We start from the raw sequence: 26304 nt of genomic DNA, 5'->3' as shown, positions 1-26304 counted from the left end.
GCAGCTGGGAGAGGCCCCTGGGGACTGCTCACCCAACATTAGGGCGACATTTATGGAGCAGGCACTGGGTGATAGACCCCCACCCCACCTGCACCACCTCCCTTGGTCCTCAGGACCCTGGGCAGGTCTGGTATTGTCCCCTCCATCTTAAGGGAGGAAGGGGGATGCTAGAATGGTGCCCAGGTCTGCTGATTCCAAGTTTAACCACTGGGCTGCACTGCTCAACATCACCTCTGCCTGCCTGCAGCACTTTCCAGCTACTTCCTGCTCCTCCTGTCCCATCATTGGTACCTGGGGTGCTGGGCTTTGTCGCCTTGGCCCATTGTGGGCTGTCCTTAGGCATCTGTTTGCTTATTTCACACCGTTATCTAGTCCTTCCCAGCAGCTCCTGGCACCCATGGGGACACCTTCCTGGAGTTGCCCCAGCCACCACTCCACAGAGTGGCTCAGGCCTTCAAAGTCATGGTCCTTTCTGCCAGCTGTCTCCTCTTCCTCCCCCATCCTGCACTGAGGCAGTCTGGACTCGACTTACCTCCCGGGCCTCATTGCCCCAGGGATGCCACCAACGCTGGGGGGCCGGGGGGGGTCCATCCCAGCGCTCCTGGGCTCAGCCCTGCTCCAGTGGACAGAGGCAGCTGGGTGGGTGTGAGGATGTCCTGGGAATCCCTGTGGCTGGTCACCTGGTCCCCGAGCCGTCAGGATCTGTCCAGGGCAGGAGTGAAGCCCTGTCTGGAGGGATCAGGAGGTGCTGACCGTGCAGGGCAGCAGGGCCGCGGCCTGCCAGCTCCCGCACTCCCCCGAGCCCACCGGCTGTCACGGCAGCCGGGGCTCCTCACCTCTTCCTGTGCCGGGCTCCACCTCAACCCTCCTTCCTGTCTGATTTCAAAAGCCAACAGCCTTACAGACAAATCAGTGAGCTGCAGCTGCCTCGGGCCAGCTCTCTGGCTTTGTCACCACCCTGTAAGTCAGAGGCAGGGGTGACGCCAGGGTCTTGTTTCAAGGACTGAGTGCCCCTGCAGACCTGATGCTCAAGGGAAAGTGGTCCAACCAAGGCCACAAAGGAAAACAGACTCACCATCAGCAGACCTTTGCTTTTTGGGGGTTGGTAGGGAAACCAGGCAAGCTTGGGGGCATTCAGTGACTTCCTCAAAGCCACACAGCAGGCAGCTGACCTCGCTGGGGCTGGAACTGCATCCTGCCACTCTAGGCCGGCATGCTCTGATACGGTGTGTGGCCCTCCTCACCCCTTCTTCTAACCGCCCTTGCTTTCCTTCTCTCTAGCACCCAACAGGCACCTTTGCCCCGGCTGTACCCCACAGTGTCTTCCTGAGTCAAGGGCCCCCAAGGCAGGTCAGCTGCACCTGAAACAGCAGAATGTGGCAGTTCACTCAGGCCCCTGGAGGTGGACCTCAGCACATGCGCTGCATTGATGGGGAAGGACACAGCCCAGAGTGAACAACATGAGAAAAGTTACAGTAGAGGAAAAATACAGGACAGCCTCTGGTGACAGGGAGCAAACCACGTCATGTGAAACCACTGAGAGAAGCAGATGACAAGGTGGGAGCAAAGTGATGGGGCCTCAGATTTTCTCAGCGAGCAGGTGGGAGCCAGCAATGGTTATAGAGCAGGAGAGTAGTAGGTTCAAGTGCATGTAGCAGCTTGTGTGTGAGGGGAGTTGGGAGGGGGCGTGTGCTTGTATTAGCCTGTCCTCAAGAGCCACGTGGATGATGGAGGGGAGGGTACCAAGGCGGCAGATCAGAAGTGCTTCATAGAATGCCATCCTCCCATTCCCCCCTCACTCCCTCTGTCCCTTCCATCAGCGCTCGCCAGGTGCTGGGGGGACACACGGTGGCTACCCTGGAGAAGCCTGCTGAGGCTTCAGGCAGGCAGAGTGCAGACTGGCGGCTGCAGCCCTGGCCAGAGGTGCAGCGAAGGCGTTTGAGAGCAGGCCGCCCACAGGATGTTGGAAACCACAGGGGCTGGGTGGGTATCTGTCACACGACAGAGGCCAGGAGGCCCCTCTGCTCCTCCCTCCACGGCTCAGGGTCGATGGATCCTGAGCACAAAAGGAAACAGCATCCTCTGTGGGGAATCTCGGGGCACCCCTGAGTCAGCACTGCCCCCCACCTTTCCTCCCCACCTAGAAGGGATGTCCCATGGCTGGGTAGGGCTGGGCCCCAGGCTCCCTCTGCCAGCTCCTCTAAGAAGTTCGGGGCCTTCTCCTGACTCTCCTGGGGGTTTTTGTACGTTTGGGGTGAGGTCTCCCGTGGTCGTTCTCACTCTGGGGCTTTCTATCCACCCAGAGTTGTGGTCAGCTGGGCAGGCCCTTCCCAGCTCAGCAAAAACCTGAGGCTTCCTGCCTGCACGGGCCTTTCTGGGGTTGTGCAGGCTGCAAGGCCCCCTTGCTGGGGCCCTGCTCAAGCTGGGCTGTGGCTGTCCTTTGATTGCCTTGAGTGACCATGTCCAGGCCGAGGCCAGGCCACAGGAAGCGGGACCAGCCCAGGAGGTCACATCACAGTGAAGCGTGGGTGTCTCATCGTTTTCGCTGATGGGTGAACGTTCCGCTGCCCTGGAGCTCAGCTCATGTTCTTCCTATGCTGAGTCCCCGTGGCGACTGGCAGAGCTTCTGCACGGGAACGCCTGTGCCTGCTGCCCAGAATGAGGCCATGGCCGCTGGCTCCTCCAGGCTCCCTGTGGGTGCTGGGAGAGGGCAGCTCATCATCGGCTCCTTTTCAACCAGTTAGCTGGACCTAATTCTCTAGCTCCTGAGTCAGGTTTAAATCCTCTGGAAAGGTCATGCTTTCCTGGGTGCCGCCGATTTTCTGGCTGTGGTGGTTTCTTTTCTTTGTGGCTGGTTTAACCCTCTTTCCTTGCTTTTGCACTGGCCGATCCATGGCCAGGCCCACTGCTGACCCCTGCTGGCCTCCGGGGACGCGCTGCACAGACCCGACGGGCCAAGGTCTTCAGTCCCCAGGCCCACCTTCCCTGCCTTTACCTGCTGGTGGCTTTTTATCAACTTTAACCCCTCCCCCAAAACCTCCTTTTCCACCTGGAGTTGGTAGCGTTCTTGGAGTCAGGACACTGTCCGAGGAGTGAGGCTCCCAGGCCTCCCCCCAGGGAGTGCACCCGAAGCTGCATGGTCTCCCCCGCGAGCCAGTGAGCAGGGTAAGGACCCTGGGTCGGCTCCCTCCTTCCTAACTCCACTTCATTTCCCTGACACAGCCCATACTCGGGAGGGGGCGTCAAGCCCTTCATACAAGAAACGCATGGTAGCTTCTAGAACAGGCCAGGCTCCATCTTCAGTCTGATCAAAGCGGTGTGATCTGAGCCGAGGCTTCCCTCTAGCCGTCTGCCCTTGGGCAGCAGACACGGGGAAGGCTGGGTCCCCTCCGCCTGGTCACAAATCAGGAAACACAGTATGTGTTCAAGAAGCCCCATTTCACCTCCCTGAATGCTGCACGCCGCTGAGGCCCAGTTCACAAACCCCCTTTTCCAGGAAGCTGTCCCTTTGGGCCATCTGAGCACTGACCCTCGCAGCTGGCACAGAGGACAGGCCAGTCTGTCTCCTCCATTAGATGACCGGAAGTGCCGGCCTGTTCCCCTTTCTCCACAGGGCCCAGCACACAGGCCAGAGCAGGCTTCATAAACTCATCCTGTTAAAATGCAGATTCTGACCCAGTGGGTATGGGCGGCCCAAGCCTGCATGTAACAAACCCCGGGCAATGCTGCTGGGCCTCGGCCTCTCCTGGATCATCGAGGGTGGGAGCTCAGCGCCTGCTGAGGGCTCTTAACTGTAGGCGTGCGGGGTTTGGGGGAGGGGCGCAAATGTGTGGATGAATGAGTACCTACGAACCAGAGGAATGAGCAGCAGCAGGCCTGGGCTCCCCCTTGAGATGAAGAACAGGCACAGGCCTTCGGCAGACACGAGTGTGGGGGCAGCAGGGGCACGGTGGGTCCCCTCCCCACGGCCCGTTTCCCTCGTTATTTTCTAGAGTACAGCATCCAGAAGGTTTCTATAAAGTCTTTTTGTTTTTATTGCACATCATATAAAACGAACTGCACTGTATTTAAAACAGACAAGACATTCACAAGGACGCAGAGACCCAAACTTTCCTTCTTTTCCAGCCCTCACCTGCACTCCACAGGCGGCTGCAACACATACTGGTGGAACCAGTTAACAAAGAACGTGCTTATTTTGGGGGCTTCAGAGCTGTACTGGGCCTTCTGTACTGTCCAATTCAGAGACTGCTGGTGACAATGACAAGTGTCTGGGCAGGACAGCTGGGCCAGCAGAGCACCTGGGGCCTGGCAGTGCAGGGCCTGTGGACAGCTGGTCTGCTGGTGGAGGCTGGGATTACAGCCCAAGTGCTGAGAAGGAAGACATGGGCAGGGGCAGCCTGGACCCAGACATCCACCTCAGGACACGGACACCTGTGACTGGTGGGCAAAGAGAGTGGAAGACTCGGCTGAATCAGGCCTTGCCCTGGCCAGCTGGCAGTGGCCCACCCCCTCCTGAAACACATGGGGCCCAAGGGGGTTAAAGGGAGACAAACTGTGGGCACCGATGGAGGGAGGGGCCAGGGCCCCTACATCCAGCGGACGACACACTCCGAAGGCCACTCTAGGATACGAGGTCAAGAGGAAGCCGATCTGGGTTGGTGCTGCCGTTATTCACAGGGGGAGCGGTGTGGTCAGAAAGCTCAGAAACACTGTGGGGGCCTGGCTGGCTGATGGGGGCCGCAGACCCTCACAGGCTGCTGATGGCCAGGGGTTGGGGGCGGGGGACAGGCCTGCGGGTTCTGACCCCCGTCTTCTTGCCCACGGGCTGCCGTCTCTTCCTCTCAAGCTTCTCCTTGCGGGCGGCAGCTGTGGTGAAGGTGATGCACTGGGTGTCCAGGAAGTCCAGCAGCTTCCCCGTGGCCACGTGGATGCCTTGCTGCTTCAGCTCGGCCTGTAGCTCTGCCAGCTCCAAGGGCTGGTACAGCAGGACCTTGCGGTAGAGGGCTGGCTTGGAGCAGATGTAATGCCTCACGGCCTCCTCTGTGGCCGCTCCCTGGATGGCCGCCTGCGAAGCACTGACACTCTCCTCATCCTCCTCATCTTCTCCTGCAGACTCCAAGGCCGCTCCAAACTCACAGGAAGAACTGAAAAGAACCAGACAGTAACATCTAGCAACACCCTTTCTTTCCAGCCTCTACCCCGAGACCAGGAGCTTCTTTGAGGGAAGGAGTGTGTTTCTGTGTCCCCTGCGGAGCCTGGCACGTGGACGACCCCCAGGGCAGTAGGAAGCCCCAGGCTGCTGTGTCCCTGGCACTCTAGCCGCCGGCCTGAGCAGGATCGCACCCTCAGCCAGAATCTAATGCCGAGGGCAGCCGTGCTAGGCTGGCCCTGCTTGTGAGAGAGGATGTGGAAGCCCCAGAGGTCTGCCCAGGAGGCCCACAGGGGGCTGACCTTTAACCCCACCTGGGTCTCTGGTCGTTCAAACCCAGAAGGCAGCTGGGATTTCTGAATGTTGGCCATCAGGCCTCGCTTATGCCAATTCTCAAAACTCACTTGTCAGAGGACCTATAAAGCCACTGGCCCTGTCCTTCCATCTGGTTACCTTTGTGAGCTGCAGGAGCTGTCACTGCTGTCTACAGAGGTGGCCATGGATTCCTGGGAGGCCGGTAGCTGGGTGTCACCATCAGGGCCTGGAGGCCCCTCCTTGGCTGGTGACATGCTCAGGGCAGGGATGCTTCCACCAGGCTGCATCTTTTGATGTTGGGGGCCCTTGTTCTTAGCAGGTCCCTTGGACCTTTGGGGAACAGGACCAGAAGTGGCCTCCAGCTGGGTGCGGCCAGCTGCCCTTGAAGCCTTAGAGGTCTTGGTGGTGTAAGTCTGGCTGCAAGGAGCCTCCAAGGGCATCTGTGAGGACTGGCTCTCTTCCTCGGAGTCTGACTCCAGTGTCTGGTGAGTGTACTGGAATATCTCCTTCAGTTTCAGGACCATTTGGCGTTTGGGCAGAGGGCGGACCCCAAACCTGAATGGGAAAACAGGTGAATGTCAGCAAAGAGCAAACAGTTATCAACTAATTAAACTAGTGGCTTTACATAACTGAATCTTAAATGCCTGACTTATGAGCATTCAGAGGTCAATATCTATCCTGCATACCCACTGAGCTGACTCAGGAATATTCCGGAAGGGCTATTCCCCCTGAGTTCTGAGTGGTGGTGGTAGCAGTGACCTCCCCAGTGTCCAAGGTGAACAGCAGAATTCATTGGAATGTGAGTTTTGATGTTCTTTTAAAAAATCAGGTGTCCCTCCTCAGACTGTTAAGGCAAGGGTCCCATTCCCATCCACACGGCACATGGAGACCTGCCACCTGATGGGTGACCTGGAGGAGTGTCATTTCTTGGCCCTAAGTCACTTGGGGAACAGTATGTGGAGAGCTGGGAGTCACGCACGCCCCCCCACCAACCAGAGGCTCCTGCCACCAGAGCCCAGAGCCGTTCTGCTCCCCGCTTCACTAAGCCTGGACACAGGCACAGGAGGGAGGGTCTGCTCAGAGCAAGCTTTCCAGAACAACACCAACCTGTCCAGTTCTTTCTTCAGCACCGGGGTCTCCATGATGGAATACCTTGGCATTGGGGTTATGGGCACTTCGGGGGGCAAGTTCTTCTTCCGATTAGCACCTTCTGGGTAGAACAAAAGAAACAAACGTTTCAGCACGAGGGCCCTGGATTTGCCTCTTCTGACCCTGATAGTGTCACTTAGAGAAATGCTGCCCTCGCTCCAGGACAGCAGTGATGTCCACCCTTCACTGTTTGACTCTGGAGTCCTGTCTTCCCATTGGAAAGCATCACACAGCACATGGTGAGGGCCACGGGCTTACGCGGTGCTGATGCTGTGAAGGGCTCGAAAGCAGGTAGGCGGTTGCCAGGGGCTGGGGTGAAGGGGCAGTGGGCGACTGCTAATGGGTGTGGGATTTATTTTGGGGTGATGAAAACATCCTGGAATTAGACAGTTGTAGAATACTGTACTAAAAAGCCATTGAATAGTACATTTGAAAGGGTGAATTTTATGATATGTGAATAACATCTCAATAATGCTGTTATTTAAAAAAAAATCAGTATTTTAAAGACAACTTAGGGACAACAAGTACATCTGGACTTTGGTTCTTATCCTTTTTATGAACATGGAGTCCTTTGAGATGCCAATGAAAACAACAGGATCTGTCTTGTGAAAAATGCACAAAATTCTTTATATCATTTCAGAGAGTTTGTCACCCTCATGAATCTCCCCTCAGATTCTGACTAAGGTCCCCTGTTCTCAGGTCTCCTGCAGCGGTTCTCACACACCACCTGGGAACCTGTTAGAAATGCAAACTCTTGGTCACACACCAGACCTCCTGAAGCAGCAGCTCTGGGGTAGACCCCGGCCACGAGTGTTTTAAGAAGATCTGCAGGCAATTCTGACGCCCACTCAAGGCTGAAAGCACTGGTTAGTGATGCCCAGCTGGTCTAAGATTTTAGGGGGACATGAAATGGCAGGTCACAGGCAGATGCTCTGCCCATAGGCTCTGCTTCCCTGTCACCAGTCACGGCTCAGTGTCGCCTGGTCCCTTCCCAGACTCTCCCTGGATCAGTCCAGCTGGAGGGGGTAGCGGTGGGGAAGCAGCACCTCAAGGGGCCAACACCAACACCGGGGGCCTTGATTTTCCCCTGTGACTGAAATAAGCTGGGAAGTGGGGTCCCTCCACCAGTGGGGCCGATAAGGCTCACAGCAGACCTCCCACACTCACCCCATCTGGTCTTTTAATTGAGATGAAATTCACATAACAAAATTTTAAAGTGAACAGTAGCACTTGGCACATTCAGTGTTGTGCAACCACCACATCTTTCTAGTTCTAAAACATTTCATCCCCCAAAGAAAGTTCCATGCCCGTCACTCCCTGTTCTCCTCCCCCACAGCCCCTGGCGATCACTCATCTACTTTCTGTCTCTATGGCTTTGTCCATCTGAACGTTTCATATAAAAGGAATCATATAATACATGGTGGCCTTTTGTGTCTGGCTTCTTTCACTGAGCAGCATGTTTTCAAGTTTCATTCTGCTGTATCTGTGTCAGTGCTTTATTCCTTCATATGGCTGAATAATATTCCACTGGATGGATGGACCACATTTATTTATCCACTTATCAGCTGATGGACATTTGGGTTGTTTCCACCTTTTGGCTGTTGTGAATATTGCTGCTGTGAACATTTGTGTACAGGACTCCTGATCTCAAATCCTTTGAATGTATATGTAGGAGTGGAGTTGCCTGGTGGTAATGGCAATTCTGTGTTTGACTACTTGAGGAACCACACATGTCTGCTCTTAAGGTGCACGTGAGGTGCCTGTCACAGCCTCTCGGAGGTGCTGGTCCACTATTCTGGAGTGGAGCCACAGACAGGGATCTTGAACAAGTACCCAGGCGAGCCACAGGATCCAGGCAGGTTTAGGAAGCCCTGACTTACTGGCTAAGGAGTGTATGTTTGACAGCAGGCCGATCCTCCCCAACCGTGGAGTGGGGTCAGGCAGGCAAGGGGAGGGCTGGCCGCGGGTCAGCAGGCCCTTTAGCATCACTGCCCCGCACTGTCGTTACGACCTTCCACGCCCCTTAGTGTAAAACAGTGTAAAAGACAACACCCTCCCACTACTCACTTGGCGTCTGTAACTCTTGCAATTTCTGGGCTCCATCCGCGCTCGGTGTCTGGGGCAGAGGAAGAGCCTCTGGGGACTTCTGTTCTCCATCCCAATCGTCCCACAGAGCTGAGTTCAGAAAGCTCAGCCTGCTGCTCCCAGGGGAGCCGGCCCCAGGGGATTTCTCTTGAGCCTTCCTCTGGCCAGTGCAGCTTCCTCGGATGGGGGTGGTGCCCAGCAGTGCTGGGGAGCAGCAGTCACCGCTGTCCGGGGCCCCCTCCACCCTACTGCCAGGGCTACTGGTGCTCAGGGGGCCGGTCCACTCGAGGTTCAGGTGGTCGATCGGAATTGGTGAGAGGGGCTCCACATGCCAACACCAATCGTCCGCTGGCATCGGGGGGTCACTACCCGGCAGGGGGATGTTGCTCGCCTTTCGGGAGGCCACCTCCTGCTCCTCCTCACTGTCCTCAACCTCCACCACTTCACTCGCAGTGGCCTGAACCCCTGGGCTCGGCACAGGCGGCGGGTGCCTCTGGAACTGCCCAGTGAGATCAGCGAGGCCTCCTGAGCTGGAACGGGGAGCCAGAGGAGAAAAGTACTGGTGGCATCTGGGGTGGGGACTGGACGGGCTTCTGCAGACCTGCCTTCTGCTGTCAGGGCTTCCGGGAGCGACGTGGCCCAGGAGTGAGGATGTCTGAGGCACGATGACCGAAAACTTACTCATGGCTTCCGGTTCGTCCCTGTTCTGTAACAGGGCCCTGGGCTTGGGCTGAGCCAGTGGGTCTGCTGAAGGCCTGGACCTGAGGCCTGTGATTTGGGTCTGCGATGAACAGTCACGGCTTCTGCTAGCCAGTGGGGTGGCGGGCACCAGCCACGAGGTATCTGTCGTGCTGTCCTCGTCGCCACTGATCTTGGGGTCGCAGAACAGCTGGGGGGTCCCTCTGTCCCCGACAGAGCCCCGGTTCCCCAGCGGTCCCTCCACCTCCTGCTGTAGCGTGGGCTCTCTTCCTGGTGGGCTTTGGGAATGTTCCTGCTCCGCATCGAGGTCAATGATGGAAAACAGCTCAGAGGACTTGGTGCTAACTTCAAGAACTTTCCTTTCTTCCGAGGGACCATTCAAAACTGACTTTATTTTGATTTGTTCCAGCTCCAGCTCTTCATCTGAATCCAATAAAAGGATCACCTCATCTTCTCTGTTCACGCTGGATGGAGAGTTCTGAGACCTGGCACTCAAGCAGCCAGGTTCTGACTGGGTTAGATCCATGGGAGGAGACTTTTCGGGGGAGATCAGGACCCCTTTACCTCTGTGTTTGAACACGGAACTACATTCCTTGTCTTTCTGGCCTGGATCCTTACGTGACATGGGAAGGCTTCTGGCCCTCTTTGGCTTTGGTGATGAGTTCTGGGAGGCCACCCTGGAAGCCGTGCCCTGCAACTGGGGTGTTGGCAGGGATAGGTCACTGGTGTGACGAGAACGAAGATGTGGCCGGCAGGGACTCCTGCCTTGATGGGGATGTGATGGGAAGAAGGGTGAGTGTGAGGGAGGTGCCTGCTGGTGAGCAGGGGGATGGGAACTCTCTATCTCCCTTTCCCATACGGTGCAGTTTCCTTCCTTGCGATCACTTGTCATCTGGGAGGGTTCAGGGTATCTGGCTTGAGGCGATGAAAACGACTGTTCATCATCATCAACATCAACTGAGCACAAAAAGGTGCTTTCCTGCTTCTCTGCCCGACCCCGGGCAGGGCTGGAAGAGTAGGGAAGAGCCAGTGCTTCCTTTGGGGACTCTGCTTTCTTCTCCCTGTCCAAACCCTGGTCCCCGGGGGGCAGGAGCGTGGACTGTCTCATGTTTTTCCATTTGTCTGGGGCCTCATCTCTTCCTTGCCCAGATGATTCCATCTGCTCTGCATTTTCTGACTGTTCTTTATTGCGAACGCTTGTGAGGATTCCCCCAGAAACTGGACCGTCCTCCCTGAGCTGGTCAGTTTCTTCCTCCATCGCTGGAGCTTTCTCCCCCTGGAGCAGCTTTCGCTGAGTAGCTGCAAATTCATAAATTTCTTCCATCTCTGCCTCATTCACCTTTTCTCTGTCTTCTTCTCGGCCCTCGGATATCGGCAGAGCCTCTGCTTCCTCCTCCTCCCCCCGCCACACTGACCGCAGGAGTTCTTGGAAAGTCTCCACTCTGCTTTCACAATCCTCGTCTTCCTGCTCCTTCTGCTGTCCACCCTCGGCATCCATCAGGACGGGCACCTGTTCGCACAGGTGAACAAGCTCAGTCACGCCAAACCTGCAATGGGAAAGCCATGCGTTACCCCACCCTGCGCAGAGGCGGCAGCTGGGTGTCCAGGTGCAGAAGGCTCGGGGCAGGAGCCCTCACGGGGAGGATGGCCGTGACTCACCCTGGCCTTTCCCCTGCTCCTCTACGGAGACGGTTCCCGTGCTCATGCCCAGCTATGCCCCAGGCTGCTCAGTTCTGGAAACAGAGCCTTCAAGGAGGGCCACTAACCCTGCTGTGCAGACCCGAGTGCAGGCTGAGGGGAAATGGCAGGGATGGGTGGTGCTGTGACCGGGAGAGCACCCAAAGCGCTGTGACTGATGCAAACCGGGACACCCAAACCTGTCACAGGTCAGCCAGGCCTAGGGCCACACCAGCCTGCCACCTGCTTGACGGCTCTGTGGTCTAATCGGTACCTTTGAAACCCCAGAGGCTGAGCCCATCCTTCCCAAGAATGCACCTGAGAGATGAGCAAGGTTTCATCCCACAGGCCCTCGAGCCTTATCAGGAAGTAAAACACCTATTTTTTGCTGAGCTACCTGCCACCTCTCCTGAGATACTGGTGTGGACAAACCAGGTAGGTGCAAATTCATGGGAGTTAGATCAAGCATCCTACTCACTTCCATCTTCTGGAACTTGGGAAAGGACGGCTGTTGTTCAGCTTTGGTGGCAGAACCACCAAGGAGCGGCAGTGTTTGGGGGCTGAGGTTGGGACCACCCTCTCATCACGCCCAGGGATCGAAAGCCATGGGGGGCCCTCCTCAGCCAGCACTTGGCTCTCCTGCAAGTGTTCATTCTGGCCAGACTTCCAGTCAATACACCCTGTTCAAGGTCACCACCAGGTATAAACTTGGGATTAAAAGGTACAGGAAGGACTCAGCTCTGACCTTCCCACGGGCCATCAACCAGATAATCCTTGTCAGTTAATGTCAAAAGCTGTGAAGTAAATGGGAAGAACAATCCGGACCTGTGGGCCAGAGAGCTCAGGTCAGGGGCCAGCTGGGGAGTAAGGGCAGTGTCCGCAGCATAGAGATAACGCAGGAACATCCGGGCAGCCTCGGCGCTGACATCACTCAGCAGAACGCGCTGGGTCCTCACGTCACCATCTTCTATTGCAAAGAAGCCTTCACTGTTTACCTGAGGGAGAAACGCGTGCAGAAGAGTTACCAATTGGACAGTTGTGACTTGGGGCAAAACAGACCTCAGGGAGGTTCTGGGAGCCTCTGAGCTTGTCCTAGGACAGGTATTAGCCAGTGTCACTCCATTTAGTTGGCCAGGAATTCTGCAGGTTAGGCCACAAAACTTGTCTGTTTCCAAAATCAAGTCAGTGATAGATGCTCAAGAACCCAGTCAGTCCCCTCTTGACAGGCATATCAAAGGCACTAGAACTTTCTGACGAGACTGACAGCAGTTTCTGGGATTCCTGCAATGCGATGTTCAAGTCAAATGCACAACGGCACAGAAATGTCACAGTAGCTCGACCTTAACAAGGTTCTTTATAAGACTTTACAATTATGCAAATAGAGGAAAAGGGAACAATTCTGGGGAAAAAAGGATTTTTATTCAACAGAACAAGAAGTCTGATGTTTCCCAAAGCTCATCTCCTCATAGAGCTTCCTGACCTCAAACCTGTCTTCTCCATGGAAGCATTACCTTGATGGCAACAGAGGAAGAATGTTCCAGGGCAGTGGGAGGAGAGCTGGGGTTGGGGGAGGAAAGGGGGCAGGAAGACAGAGGGAGAGGCAGGGCACAGAGGGAAGAAGAGGGGAGGAGGGAGAGGAGGGGGGAGGGAAGGGGGTGGGGAGGCAGCTTGGCCGCACACTTACGTGCTGCATGAGAAGTGGGCATCGGGCATAGAGCACAAACTTGTGGGCATAAAGCACCTCCCCGCCGTCCATCTGAAACTGGATGTCGCTGAGGTGTGGGTTGTTGACCATGGCACCGAAGTCGGCCACCAGCAAACCGAGGGCGAGCTGAAATGAGACGGGGAGAGCAGCCACTGCCACCTGTCGCCCGCCTAACCATGCAGGCCCAACTGACGGGGTGCAGGTGGCCAGTCAGGGCCCCGTGCTGCTCCCCACAAGGTCCAATGTTGGGCTCCACCTTTAAGTTACCTTTAGGCCCTCAGGGACACGGAACAGCAAAACCCAGTCCTTTCTAAAAATCTCCATCACACCCAATTCCCTGGCCTAAATGGGAGCCCCAGCCCATGGAGAGGTGTGCTTGATAGCCTCACCGGGATGTGGCGGCAGCATCAGCACCTGCTGAGGGCTCCGTGGGCCAGGAGGTGTGCGGCCCCACAGGAAGCTACCAGCCCAGCCTGCCGTGACAGATGGCACCTGAGCCCAAGCAGGTACGGGGCTGGCCGAGGAGCTCCGTGTCCCTCTCTGACATGTGCCACGTCTCCAGGGAGACCTTGGTGAGAAGTGCTTGGCTGATACCAATGCACTCACGGGATGACACCCACTCTAAGGAAAACCCAGCTTCTAACCCAATTTGTCACCAACACAGAACACGAACTATTAGCTGGAGGCCTCCAGGACTCACACATGAGGGCACAGCAAGTCCTGAACGAGTGAATGGAACTTTGAGAGATGGATGCTCAGAGCCGTCGGCTGAAGTGAGGCACCCTCACCGAGCAGGGGTGCTCCCCAGGCCCCAGGACAGAGCAGGCTCCCAGGGCCGGGCTACTGAGGTGCCCCAGGGTTCAGCGACAAAAGGGACAACAGCCTCATGGCAAAGCCCCGCTCAGTTCAAAGGCCGTCAAGGGGATCAGTGGACTCGAGAAGGGGCCTGGAGGCTGGCAGTGAGCTGGCAGCACTGAACACACAACAAGCCCTTCGGCCAAGACCATGGATGGAGCCGGGACAGGGCCAGACATTCTTACCGAAGCCTGGCCGCTCCTCTCCAGGCACTTCTCCTTGGCTGGCAGGACAAACCCAGTCAGTGGAAGGCTGCTGGGCAACAAGTCCATTCCTGAGAGGAGGATTTGCAGGTTAAAAGAACAGCACCTCCTGGCAACATCAACCACCAGGGAAAGAGCATCACCTGGGCTGACCCGAGGACGTCTTCATGGAAAGCGAACTGCCCACAGACCACCTTCACCACCACCCCCTCCCAACAGAGAGGGACTCGGGAGAGAAAGAGCCGAAATCAGCCCTCATGACCACTCGTTCTGGCAAAAGGCTCTGTCCCTGGTCAAAGTTGAAGGAAGACTATGACAGACTCACCTAAATCCCATTCACCTTTGAGGAAAAATGAAAGCACCTAGTGAGACTACATTCTCCCTGTCACATGGGGATAAGCCTGGCAACATCGGATCTGAGCAGCTGTCACGGCCCTGGTCCCAGGGAGGAGAGGCCCCGACGGCCAGTGTCTCACCTGTGGCCCCTCCTGAGCCGGCCGGGCCCCCGCTGCAGGGCCACGGGCTGGCGCTCAGCCCCTCTCCTGCCAGGTCCAGGAGGTCCTGCAGGGCCTGATGCTCCCTCTGGCTGGCGGAGGGCGCTGGGCTCAGGGGGCTGTGGCCCACAGGGCGGGTGCCATGGACGGCAAGGGGTGTTTGCACGCCAGGCTCTGGCTTCTCAGGCAGCTCCAGTGGCAGCGTGGGCTCCTGTGTGAGGCCCTGAAAGAAGTGGGAGAGCCAGAGTGAGCGTGTGGCTGCCGCAGCAGGCTCCCCAAGGGTGTGAGCCCCAGCCCAGCGCGACCCTGGGAAGCTTGTCACCATTGCTACCTGTCAGCAAGCTCGTCTGTCACAGCAGAGGCCATGCCTGTGGCCTCCACATCTGCAGAAGGGTTTCCAGGGCCTCCGCCCTCCTAGTATCGTCTGAATTGCTTCAGGCGGGTGAGTACCAATTCCAGACACCTGCATAGGCCAGTCTGGTTCCTGCCCTCCATCACAAGCAGGTCATACCCGGTCCGGGAGAAGGCCCTGGGACTCTGCATTTTAAACTCTCCAGGAACATAACACACTTGGGAACCAGTGGTCTCCCTGTTCCTACCAGGGGAACCATCTGGTTGCTGCAAAGAAAACACACTAGACCACACACGATGCTCCTTGGCTTCTCCCCCCTCCCATCTTCCTCCAACTTTCTGCCGCCGCCCTCTCTCCTGAGCCCACCCGTGCCAGCTCGGAAGGGAGCGCACCTCGGCGGGCCGCTGGGGCACCAGGGGAGGGACCAGGCTGGCCGTGTAGAAGGATTCCAGAGCCCAGGCCCCGGTCAGGGCGCTGCCCTCCCACAGAAAGTTCTGCTTTCCTCCAGGTGGTCGAAGACCCCGCCTGCCCTTTTCCAGCTCTTCCTTAAAAATTCTGCTCGCAGGAAGCGGTGGCGTGCCAGACAGCTCCAGCTCCTCTGCCAAGAGCTGGGCCACGCGATCCTCCATCTGTCTCCCTGTGGTCTCTGCGTCCTGGACTAACAACTGCGGGGGCGTAACGGGGGCTCTCTTCTTGCGGCTTTTCTTCTCTAGAGCTAAACAGAAGCAACACGGAGTCATCCTCCCCCCGAGGCCCCCAGCTGCTCCTTTAGCGGCTGCCGTGCGGCGAGGCTCCCCTGGCACCACCCTTGACCACACGTACCTGCTCCCGGTCTCGTCCTCCCAGAAAAAGCGTTTCCCAGCCTGAGTGCCGCCGGCACAGCCTCCTGCTCCATCTCGGACCGGGACAGAGCCATGGCCACCAGCAGGTCCTCGGACGGCGCCTCGGGCTTGGCGACCTTCCGCCTCTTCTGCGGCTCCTTCTTGGCAGTGGCTCCCTTCCGCTTCAGACCTCCAGCGTGATCCCTGAGGCTTAAAAGGCAGCCACACCGAAAGGTTAGTGAGGCTAGAGGTGCGAGCACTTCCTGTTATGAGGTGGTCCCCACTGGACCCGAGAGGGCTCACCCTTTCTCCTCGGTAGGGGGGGCGAGAGAAAAGGGATAAATGTGCAGACAGAAGCATCAACGGCTTCTGTACTCAGTCACTGTGCTCACTCTGTGCCTCACGTGAGCTCGCCTGATCCTGGGCCATGAGTGCAGCACAGTCCAGACATGGGAGGGTCTGGGTCCTTCCGGGTGATGCTGCCCAGCAGGGTTCTTGGCAGACACACAAAGCCGACAGCAGCACCCGCATACCCCAGACGTGGCCAGACCCTTCCGGTGGAGTCAGCTCCCCGGATTCCACCCACTTCTGCCCATCCATACCTCAGATGCCCTGAGGCGGACCCAGCCACACTGGCCATGAAAAGATCCCTTCCCTCCTGCGGGGGCCTTAGGGCGGCACCTCTGCCCAAGGCCTGAAAGGCCTCCCAGGTTAGGCCACCAATGTGGTCAGCTGACTCAGAGGTCAACGTGCAGCATGTCATTTGGGTTGGAGGATATTTATTTAAAGGATTTTCTGACTGGAGGGAACCTACACTGCCTGGTGAATTCCAGTGGTCTGGGTGAGAGGTGGGAGGTAAAGGTGAGACAGATGGAGAGTGCAGACCCAGGACCACCTTCCCTGCACCTCAGGGCAGTGTGCAGGAAGCACCTCTGGTTTGGGTAAAAGCTCGTGCTCTCCACCGGGCCAGGGATGGCTCCAGAATCTCAGGTATCACCTCAGAGATCTCAGCGAGCCCTAATTCAGTTCCAACCTCCTGGGAACCCTGCACGATAACCACAGCCTCCAAGAGGGGAAGGAGCCACCCTAACCTCCAGGCCCTGCTGGCAGCTGCTGCAGACTGTACCTCAGCCCAGCGGGCAGGGCCTGGGCTGAGGTGAAAGCACGCGAGGGGTGCAGGAGCAAGTGGGGTGCTCTCACCAGCATGTGTGCCCTGGCTGGGGAGCTCTGACTACCCCGGAGTCAAAACGCCCTGGGTTTGGCCGTATGGCAGGCAAGGCTCTTCGTTTGCTGTGGTTTTCTACTCTAACAACCTTCCAGAAGGACCCACACACATCTTGTCTCACTTCTTGGAGGTATTTAAAAAGCAGATATATTTTATCTGAGTAGGTAGCTTCAGTCTAGTCCTGCCAAAAGGCAAGCAATGGCTTAGATGACATCTATTCTAAGGACTTAAGGCTTCTGAATCTGTGATGCTAGTGTTGATGTGCTAAAATACGGACAGGCTTGCAGCTAAGAATCGACCACCCAGTCTCAGCACTGGCCCCCTTCAGAGGCCCATCACCTGCGTGCAAGGCAATGGCTGGAACAAACAGAGCCACTGCCCTCGGCCTTCCCTTTGCCCTCAAGAGCTGCCGAGGGAAAGAAGTCCCGAACCTACAGAAGTCCAGGGCCCGCGCTACTCTGTTCCCTGTAACACTGGGACCTACCCAGGCAACCACAGCGGCAGAGACGATGTGGAGGGAAGCAACCCTCTGCCACTTGTTTGTGGTTTGCATGCCAAGCACTTGTTTCTGGGTATCAGCAAGGCCTCCCATTCAAACACTTAAGCATTTAATTCATGCAAAAAAATAGGCCTATGGTTCTGTCTCATCAACTTGTTGAGCTATGCTGAGTAATCTTACATTAATAGTATGAAAATCAGACTACACTGAGCTGGAAGCCATGCTGTACCCCACACGAAATGGATGAGGTTAAGAGAATTATTGAATTCTTAGCTGCTCAGGATGGTGGGGATGGGTAAATCTCAGGAAGGCCCTCGTGGAAACCAGTCCAATCCATCTAGTCCATTTCAAAGCCTCCGATGATAGAGATCTGTCCCCTCCTCAGTCCCTGTGGAGACTATGCCCAATTTCTTCCCGAAATATTTCATCTCCAGAATCAGAGAGGGCTCTGTTGTCTTCCAACACTACAAAAGGCCTTTTTTCTTTTTTTTTTTTTAAGCAAATCAGACTACTTTGATTTTTCTTCCTTTTCATCTGACTCACCTCGATGCCAGTGTGCCAGAGGCCCCCTCGGGCTGAGCTGTCTGCAGCCGCACGGCCTGGAGCAGGAGCTGCGGGCCAATCTCCATCTTCACCGCACACTGTTTCAAGTGACTGATTCTGCTCTTTGGGGTGAGAAATGGCTTGCCGCAAATTGGGCATTCAGGGATCTGAGGCACGGAAGGTCTCAGTGCCTTTTCAGCCTCATCCAAGCACCTGGAGGAAGACAGCAAAGGTAGAAGAACCACCCTCCCTGGTAATATGATTGTAGATAGGGATTCATGTCAGCGTGGACATGCTGTGGGACAAAGCCTGTTCCCCCTGAGCTGATCCCTCCACACAGCCTACAGTCAGCCTCCAGACATTGAATTCAGGTTTCTGTTAGCAAAGGTGTCTGAAGAAAGCAAGGATACGCTAAACACAGAGTCATGGGAGTAACCATATGGCACAGTGATTCTACTCCTAAGTATATGCCCCAAAGAGCTGAAAGCAGATACTCAAGGGACTTCCCTGGTGGTCCCAATGCAGGGGGCCTGGGTTCCATCCCTGGCTGGGGAACTAAGATCCCACATGCCACAACTAAGCCCGCGTGCCGCAACTGGAGAAGCCCGCTTGCCACAACGAAGAGCCCACACAGCCAAAATAAATAAATACGTTAAAAAAAAATGAAAAAACCAGATACTTAAGCAAATACACGGAAAGCATGTTCACAGCAGCTCTATTCATAAAACCCAAAAGGTGGAGACAAATGTCCACCAATGGATGAATGGATAAACGAGATGTGGTCCATCCATACAGTGGAACATTATCTAACCTTAAAAAGGAGAAAAGCACTGACACAGCTACAGCATGGATGACCCTTGCCAACACTGCTGAGTGAAGGAAGCCAGACACAAAAGGCCATATATTGTGTGAGTCCACTTATGTCCTGAACGGGCAAATCCACAGACATAAGGCAGATCAATGGTTGCCAGGGGCTGAAGAAAAGAGGGAAATGGGGGTGCCTGCTTAATGGGTCTGGGGTTTATTTTAGGGGTGACAAGATGTTATCAAATTGACTGTGGGGACTTCCCTGGTGGCGCAGTGGTTAAGAATTCGCCTGCCGGGGCTTCCCTGGTGGCTCAGTGGTTGAGAATCTGCCTGCTAATGCAGGGGACACGGGTTCGAGCCCTGGTCTGGGAAGATCCCACATGCCGCGGAGCAACTAGGCCCGTGAGCCACAACTACTGAGCCTGTGCGTCTGGAGCCTGTGCTCCGCAACAAGAGAGGCCCCGATAGTGAAGAGGCCCGTGCACCGCGATGAAGAGTGGCCCCTGCTTATCGCAACTAGAGGAAGCCCTCGCACAGAAATGAAGACCCAACACAGCCAAAAAAAAAAAAAAAAAAAAAAAAAAAGATTACTATTAAAAAAAAAAGAATCCGCCTGCCAATGCAGGGGACACGGGTTCGAGCCCTGGTCTGGGAAGATGCCACATGCCGCGGAGCAACTAAGCCCATGTGCCACAACTACTGAGCCTGTGCGCTACAGCCCGTGAGCCACAACTACTGAGCCCATGTGCCACAACTACTGAAGCCTGCGTGCCCAGAGCTCGTGCTCTGCAACAAGAGAAGCCACCACAATGAGAAGCCCACGCACCACAACTAAGAGTTGCCTCTGCTCACTGCAGCTGGAGAAAGCCCATGCACAGCAACGACGACCCAACGCAGCCAACAATAAATAAATAAATAAATTTATAGGGAAAAAAAATTGTGGTAATGGCTGCACAACTCTGTCAATATATTAAGTAAACACGATTGTACTGTTCACTTTAAATGGGTGAATCGTATGGTATACGAATTATATCTCAATAAAGCTGTTTAAAAAGAAAAGCAAGGATAGATTGACACCGATACTGAGGTACTATCTCAAGATTCCCACCACGGCCACAGGAGCCCCGGAGCTGGTCACACCCACGGGAGAGGTGACCGCAGACAGGTGACGGCCGAGCTGCTCCTACCGGTTCACGTGCTGCTCCCTCCGTGTCACGGTCATAGCTGAGAGGTTCTTTTGACAGATCTGGCAAAAGAACAACCCCTTCTCCTCCAGGCTGTCATTGTGTGTGGATGCCCGTTCTGGCCCAAACTCGTGCTGGAGGGCCAAGGCCACTGCAGTGTCGCTCTCTGTGGCAGGGAGCCTGGGCCCAGACCCTGTGGAGGCACAAGCACCCATGAGGACCAGCTTATCCTCAGATGTCGAGGAGCACGGACACTGGGTGTATCGTGAGGAATCCAGACCTGGCACCACTTGGCTCATGTGTGGCCCCATCCAGGGAGACTGGACCCCGAGTGGGGCCCTGAGAAGGGTACTCCTTAAACTTTAACAGGTACAGGGACCCCCAGAAAGCTGGTTGAAATGCAGGTCCGGAGGCTGGCACTCTGGGGGCCCAGGTGGAGCCTGAGATTCTGCATTTCTGACAACTCCAAGGCAAGGCTGATGCTGCTGGTCCAGGACCATTCTCTTGAGCATCAAGGTACTAAAGAACTTGCCTTTCATTTCCCATCTCTGCTAAAGTCGGCAACCCTGGGCATTCCAGGTTTATAAGGCTTCTATTCCAAAAAAATCTAAGTTTTCTCTTCAAAGCTCAACCTTTCCTACTACTCTGACTTTTTCTTGCCCATCCTAGAAGAACCAGGTCAGAGTGAAATGCCATTCTCGGTTTTTCTCAGCATCAGACCAGAGGATGGAGTGACTCTAATCTTGAGATGGCTCTCAAGGTGGTCATGCCCACTGCTGCGGCCCTCTGTCACATCTGACGTTGCTGGAGCAAACCCTCGGCACTCATGAGGGATATGCCCTGAGAACAAAGCCAGAAAAGCATCATACTTCATTTTGGTCCAATGTTTTTTTTAAACAAAGAAATGGTTTATCTCTCCTGAGTATTACTGGGTATAATGTGACGATTTATGGAAACAACTGAGTCGCATGTAGGGCAGGTGCTGGGCTTATGCACTGGCTGAGTGACTCCTCTGCACCCCTTGGTGCCACGTGGACCAAGGACTGACGCCACAGCAGATGTCACATTGCTATGTCACCTGCATGGACCTTTGGGGTAGCCTGAGAATCCTCAGTAATCCTGAGGTGAAATCTGCAGGTACAGTACCAGGAGACTATGTATTTACTAGCCGTAAGTCTGTCAATACAGTTTCTTCCTATTTCTTTTCCTTTTGTATATTTTCACCAGGGATGAAAATTCCTATTGTTTAGGGGATAAAGTGTAGTACCACCTGACATTACAAGCCTCAAGAGGTGGTGTAACATGCAGTGCACGGCACTTCCCTGCAGGAAAAGGTTAAATGACAGCAGGAGGAAACAAGCAAATCCAGAAAGGGGGGAATTTTAAAAGACAATTGTCCTGGACTTTTCAAGAAGTTAGTATCGTGAAAAAACAAGGACAAGACAAGGGGACTGGTCTCGGGTCTAGACCAGAGAGACTACTGAGCCACAGCCACATGTGTGTGACAAATCCTCATTCAGAAAGAGAAGGAGTCCAGCTACAGAGGCTATCCTTGGGACAACCAGGGAAATTTGAATGTGAACTGATACCAGGCAGTGTTACGGAATCACTTGTGTTTATGGTATTGTGATTATATAGGAGAATCTAGGAGTGAAGCGTCATGATGTATATAACTTGCTTTCATATGGTACAGAAGAAACGTATATTTATAGAGACATAAAAAAATGTATGGCAAAATGTTGACAATTGTTAAATATAGGTTGAGGGCATAGGGACTTCATTGTAATATATTCTTCTGACTTTTATGAATGGGAAAATTTTTGTAATAAAAGGTCAAAATAAAAAAAAGAGGAAGCGGTACCTTGTCAAAGAAGCTAAGTGAGAAATGACCCAAGGGACCCTCTGTTCTCTGGCCAGACAGAGTGGCAAAGGTAGAGCGCCACCCCCAGCAGAGACACAATGAACACGGGCTCCTTCCTGACTCCCTTCCCCGAAAGTCATCCCTATTGGGAAGACAGAGGACTCCCATCATACCGTTCCGTGCCATCATCTCTTGAGGGCCCTTTGGGACGTTTTCTTCAAGTGCAGCCTCTAGGGAGCACCCTTCTGAACCGTGTTTCAAACGCTCGGGGTCTGCTCTCTTGAACTGCTGCATTCGCTGTAGCACCAGCTCTGCCGCCCGGGGTTTGGAGGGACTGGGCACCATCACAGTCAGACAGGAAGGAGGGGGCTGGGAGCAGCTGTCAGGAGCAGCCTCTGGCAAGGAGGAAAACATTCACATGCATCAGTTCTAGCCGGAGGAACCAAAGACTCTTCCAAAGTTTCAAACACCTCAAGTTTCAAAGGGGTCCTTTACTGACTAGTTTAGGTTTAACTCTTAAGTGTGAATAGTACTGATTGTTTTTTGGTAACCTCACTGTTTGTGGTAATATAAATACCCCTGTCATAAATATCTATGACAGGAGGGGGCATGGGGAGTGACTGCTATTGAACATGGGGTTTATTTCTGAGGTGGTGAACATGTTCTAAAATTAAGTAGGGGGGACGGTTGCACAGCTCTGTGAATATACTAAAATCACTGAGCCATACACTTTAAAAGGGTAAATTTTATAGAATGTGAATTGTATCCCTATAAAGCTGTTATTAAAGAAATATTAATGACAAACACTTATATCTTTCTAGGTCAGAAGTTCTCCTTTAACTTGGTGTCTGTAGATGACCTCCGGGTGGGGGACCCACGAAGCCCCTGAAGTTATATGTCAATTTTGCAGGTGTGTTCGGGGGTGCAGTGTTCTGGGGGAAATCAAGCATAGCTTTCACTAGACTCTCAAAGGGCGCATGAAGGACCAGTAACATTTCAGCAACATTAACAAAGCCTTACAACAGTCTCTTTACCACCACTGCACTGGGAGGTCATGCTGACCACATATTATTTAAGATCAGGAAGTGAAGGTGAGAAAAATTTAGAAACAGAACTCAGGAGCCCAAAGATCTTGTGCTGTATTATATATGCAAGACTGGTTTTCAGTTCTGCATGAAGAATGTATGCTAAGCATATGGTTTAGTACACCAAGGGCAGCAGGATAAGAAAGCTGCTTTAAACGAACAAACCAAAAAAAAAAAGAAGAAGAAGAAAAAGAAAACAATAAAAGGTGTTTGGAGGAGAAAGGAAGGACCAGAATATTCTCCTGGGACTCAAACCCACACGGCACCCTCGTTCTACCTTTCAGCAGCTTAACCAAATTGGCTGGCCCACTGCAACTTAACCACTTTGGAATGAACTCAAGAAAGTGAGAGAAGCAGCATTATTTTCATGTTCATGTAACTCATGTCAACTGTGTGATGTAAACATTAATAGGAAACTGAAAGAGAAGAGGGTCCCAAATATATCATGTAGAAAATTCACACGGGTTATATTTTTTATGACTATTGTTTAAAACAGGAGTTGGCAAACTACGGTCCTCGGGCTGGCTGCCTGTTTTTGTTAAGTGAAGTTTTGCTGGAACACAGCCCACTCTATTACATACCGTCATAGGGAGTTGAGTAGTTTGCGACAGAGACTGTACAGCCTGCAAAGCCAAAAAAATTTACTAGCTGGCCCTTTTCAGAAAGTTTTCCGACCCCTGGTTTAAAACAGTACAAATCACCTCTGGTTTCCTCTCTGGAAAAGCTTTGGCAGCCGTTTCAGCTGGTTACCTGTCTGGGTGCTCCATGCACTGTCTTGGAGCACAGCAGAAGCATGCACGCCTCCCTCCCCATTTTCAGGGGGAGCTGGTTCACTCTCTGGCCACTTGGGTGCCCCTTGCTTTTGAGTCCGCAGGACCTGGCTGCCAGAGCGAGTTTTCCTCTCAGTGGGGCCTTGAAGGGTTTTGCTCTTGGAAGCAGTTGGTTTGGTCCTTTTCAGTTTGCTTCTTATCTGGGTGCTGTCTGAGGCCTTTTGTGTCTTCCTTTCCCCCGACACTTCCTTGGGGCCATTCTTTTTCACCCTTTGGAAAAAGCTGGCACAGAGTTCCTTAAAGTCATCGTCTGACTCATCCATCATCTGACGGGTTTGAAGGCTTTCAGGCTGGTCTTCGGAGGAGTGAGGGTCAATCTGGGGTCATGTGGACAGATGAGAAAGTGAACCCGAGTGTGAGCCTAGCCAGGCCTCGTTCGCACTCGCAGCTTCATTATGGTTCCTCTCTACTTCTCACTGAGGTACCTGGAGGGTTTGCACAACTGAGCAGGAAGTACTGCTCCCCCTGACATAATGATTTAAAATGTCTTTCTTCAAATTGAACCTGTGTTAAACAGCACGTTTAAAGCTTACCTTTATTAAAGTTCACAGCTGAGAGCTTCTGTTGTCCAGTAGATGCCTCTGAGAGTACATGTGACCTTGGTGCTCAGGTGATTCTCCAAGATCTCCACGGTGATAAAGCACATTTGATTCATTTAATTTTTCACTCGTGGAAAACCAAAAGCATCTAAGTGCAATTAGACAGATATTGTCATTTTATGCCATTTCTTCCAGGAAGGTACAAGAGCATGTGGGGTATGAGAAAAGTCTCCAGAGGAACAATACCCCTGTCAAATAATCAGCTATAGCCTGGTTAGCACAAACTAACTGTCCTACAGGCTACCACAACACAACAGGGGAGAGGGATCTAAAAACCTGTCAAAGCATGTTCTTCCACAGGCAGAAAAATGTGTGCATCTTGGAAGAGTAGAGTTTTATTGAAGCCTAGGGAATAAATCCCATGAAGAGCAGTCACCACAGAAACAAGATGGCCCCGGAATCCAGAAAACCTATCTCTTAGGGCTGTGCTGGTCCAAGGCCTCCAGCTCTCAGAGGCTCTATCAGCAAGCAATGTAATGAGAGAGAGAAAGAGAGAATATGCACTTGAACGCTCACGAAGAAACAAAAGATAGGAACATAGCAGGCTCTCTTTCACTGATACAACCAATTTTTCCAAATCAGAAATAGGTCACTTTTCTCCATTCTCTCACCCCAGCAACTCTCCTAACTCAGGTGACTAGACTGCTGCTCATATGCAAAGGTTGGGCCTTATGGGCATGATTATTTATATTGGCACAGTTTAGTGGAGTTCAGAAATCAAAACTGAATAACCCAGTGGTAGAAAGTTCATTTCAAATACCATAATGAAATCTCCACTGTCCAAGTAATCCAATTAATCACCTAGTTTTCCAAAGCTGGGCAGACACACATACCTAAAATCTACTTTGCATAGCTGGCTCATTCTCATCTTACATCTCCTTAGAGAAGCTTGCTCTCCGTCTTTATCTAAGCGAACCCTCTCCACTCCCATTATTTTCTATCATTACATGCTGTTTTCACAATGGCACTTATCACAAGTTATAATCACATGTAATAGATTTATTGAATGCTTACTGAATGCAGGCAGTGGTCCCAAGTGCTTTACAAGTCAAACTTGTTTAATACTTACAACAACTCTACTGGGTACAATCTATTGACACCCTTTCTTTACAGCAAGGAACCAGGCACAAGAATGAGGAACTGACTCAAGTTGACACAGCTTTTCAAGTGGCAGGGCTGGGATCAAATCCAGGCAGTGTGGTTCCAGGGCATCAGCTCTTACATTTTTATTCATTTACTTGTTATCTGTCCCCTACTAAGCTCAAAACTTCAGGTTGGCACACACTCATCTCTATTTTGTATTCTCTTTGGCTGACAAGGTGCATGACTTGTAACAAGTGCTCGATAGTTATCTGTTGAATTAATTAACTGCAAAGAGTTTGGTACAATAGGGAGCGAAGAGGAAAGTGGTGGGAGAGAAGGCTGCAGGGAGAATCCGTGTCCGAGAGCCTGGGACGTTAGGCCAAGCAAACTGTTGGATGTGGGCGCTAGAGCAAACTCCACCCTCCACACTGCCCGGAGTCGCCATATCTCTGCCGATACTAGTTTAAAACGGTGCATCTCCTATACGTGCTCAATCAGTATCTGCTGAAGGAAGTAATGGATCCTACGAGACGGCAAGTTTCCAGAAGGCTGGGGACTGTGCCTACTCAGCTTTGTACCTACCGCGGCCGGGCTCACCGCAGACGCTGAAAGAAAGAATGGGCAGGTGCGGGACTGACCCCCCGCCTCGCCCAACCCGGTGACACACGGGTTGTCACCTGGGGAAGGGCTGCCAAGGACTCTGGAGGCTATAAAGACAGACGGCGAATTCCGATCGCTAGTCGGACCCCCGGGCTGTGCCCCGTGGGTATCCGGATCCCCCCACCCCTCTTCCGTTCAGACAGCCCTGGACTCCTCCACCCAAGCCCGGGTCCTGCCTCTAACCGCGGCTGGCGGCGGGCGAGAAAGCCTCTTCGCCCTCAGAGGAGCGAGAAAGGCCCGAGGTGGCTGGACCTCCTCTCCCGGGTGCAGACTCCCGGCCCCAAAACCCGGCTCCTCCTACCTCCCGCACCGCCGCAGCACCTTCTCAACGGAGACCAACGCGCCTGCGCCTGCGCCGCTTGGCGCCCCGGCGGCGAATTGCGTCTGCGCAGGCGCAGAGCGATCCACAAGGGTCGCTTCCCAT

The 26304-nt window shown here is 53.8% G+C and overlaps 1 protein-coding gene across 4 annotated transcripts; it reads right to left on the bottom strand.

Moving 5' to 3' along the window:
• Positions 1-4022: 4022 nt before the first annotated feature.
• On the bottom strand, positions 4023-26267 carry SLX4 (SLX4 structure-specific endonuclease subunit). 4 transcript variants are annotated; one of them, XM_007181551.3, is made up of 16 exons: positions 26182-26267; positions 24072-24225; positions 23459-23963; positions 21797-22018; positions 19766-19955; positions 17772-17984; positions 15506-15714; positions 15076-15398; positions 14314-14554; positions 13820-13908; positions 12759-12905; positions 11900-12069; positions 8681-10944; positions 6572-6674; positions 5603-6019; positions 4023-5144 (listed from the first exon to the last, which is right to left on the bottom strand). In XM_007181551.3, the coding sequence occupies exons 3-16, from the start codon at positions 23802-23804 to the stop codon at positions 4748-4750; spliced, it is 5331 nt and encodes a 1776-aa protein (XP_007181613.1). In that variant the 5' UTR covers positions 23805-23963; positions 24072-24225; positions 26182-26267; the 3' UTR covers positions 4023-4747. The 4 variants fall into 4 exon arrangements, with proteins under 4 accessions (XP_007181613.1, XP_007181612.1, XP_057385940.1 ...); XM_007181550.2 differs by having other exon boundaries at positions 23459-23855; XM_057529957.1 differs by lacking the exon at positions 26182-26267 and adding an exon at positions 25803-26165.
• Positions 26268-26304: the final 37 nt, after the last annotated feature.

Source organism: Balaenoptera acutorostrata, chromosome 15 (assembly GCF_949987535.1).
Source record: "Balaenoptera acutorostrata chromosome 15, mBalAcu1.1, whole genome shotgun sequence".
In the NCBI taxonomy this organism is placed as follows: domain Eukaryota; kingdom Metazoa; phylum Chordata; class Mammalia; order Artiodactyla; family Balaenopteridae; genus Balaenoptera; species Balaenoptera acutorostrata.
Note: the sequence above shows the minus strand (reverse complement) of the source record. Positions and strands in the feature narration are given on the sequence as shown.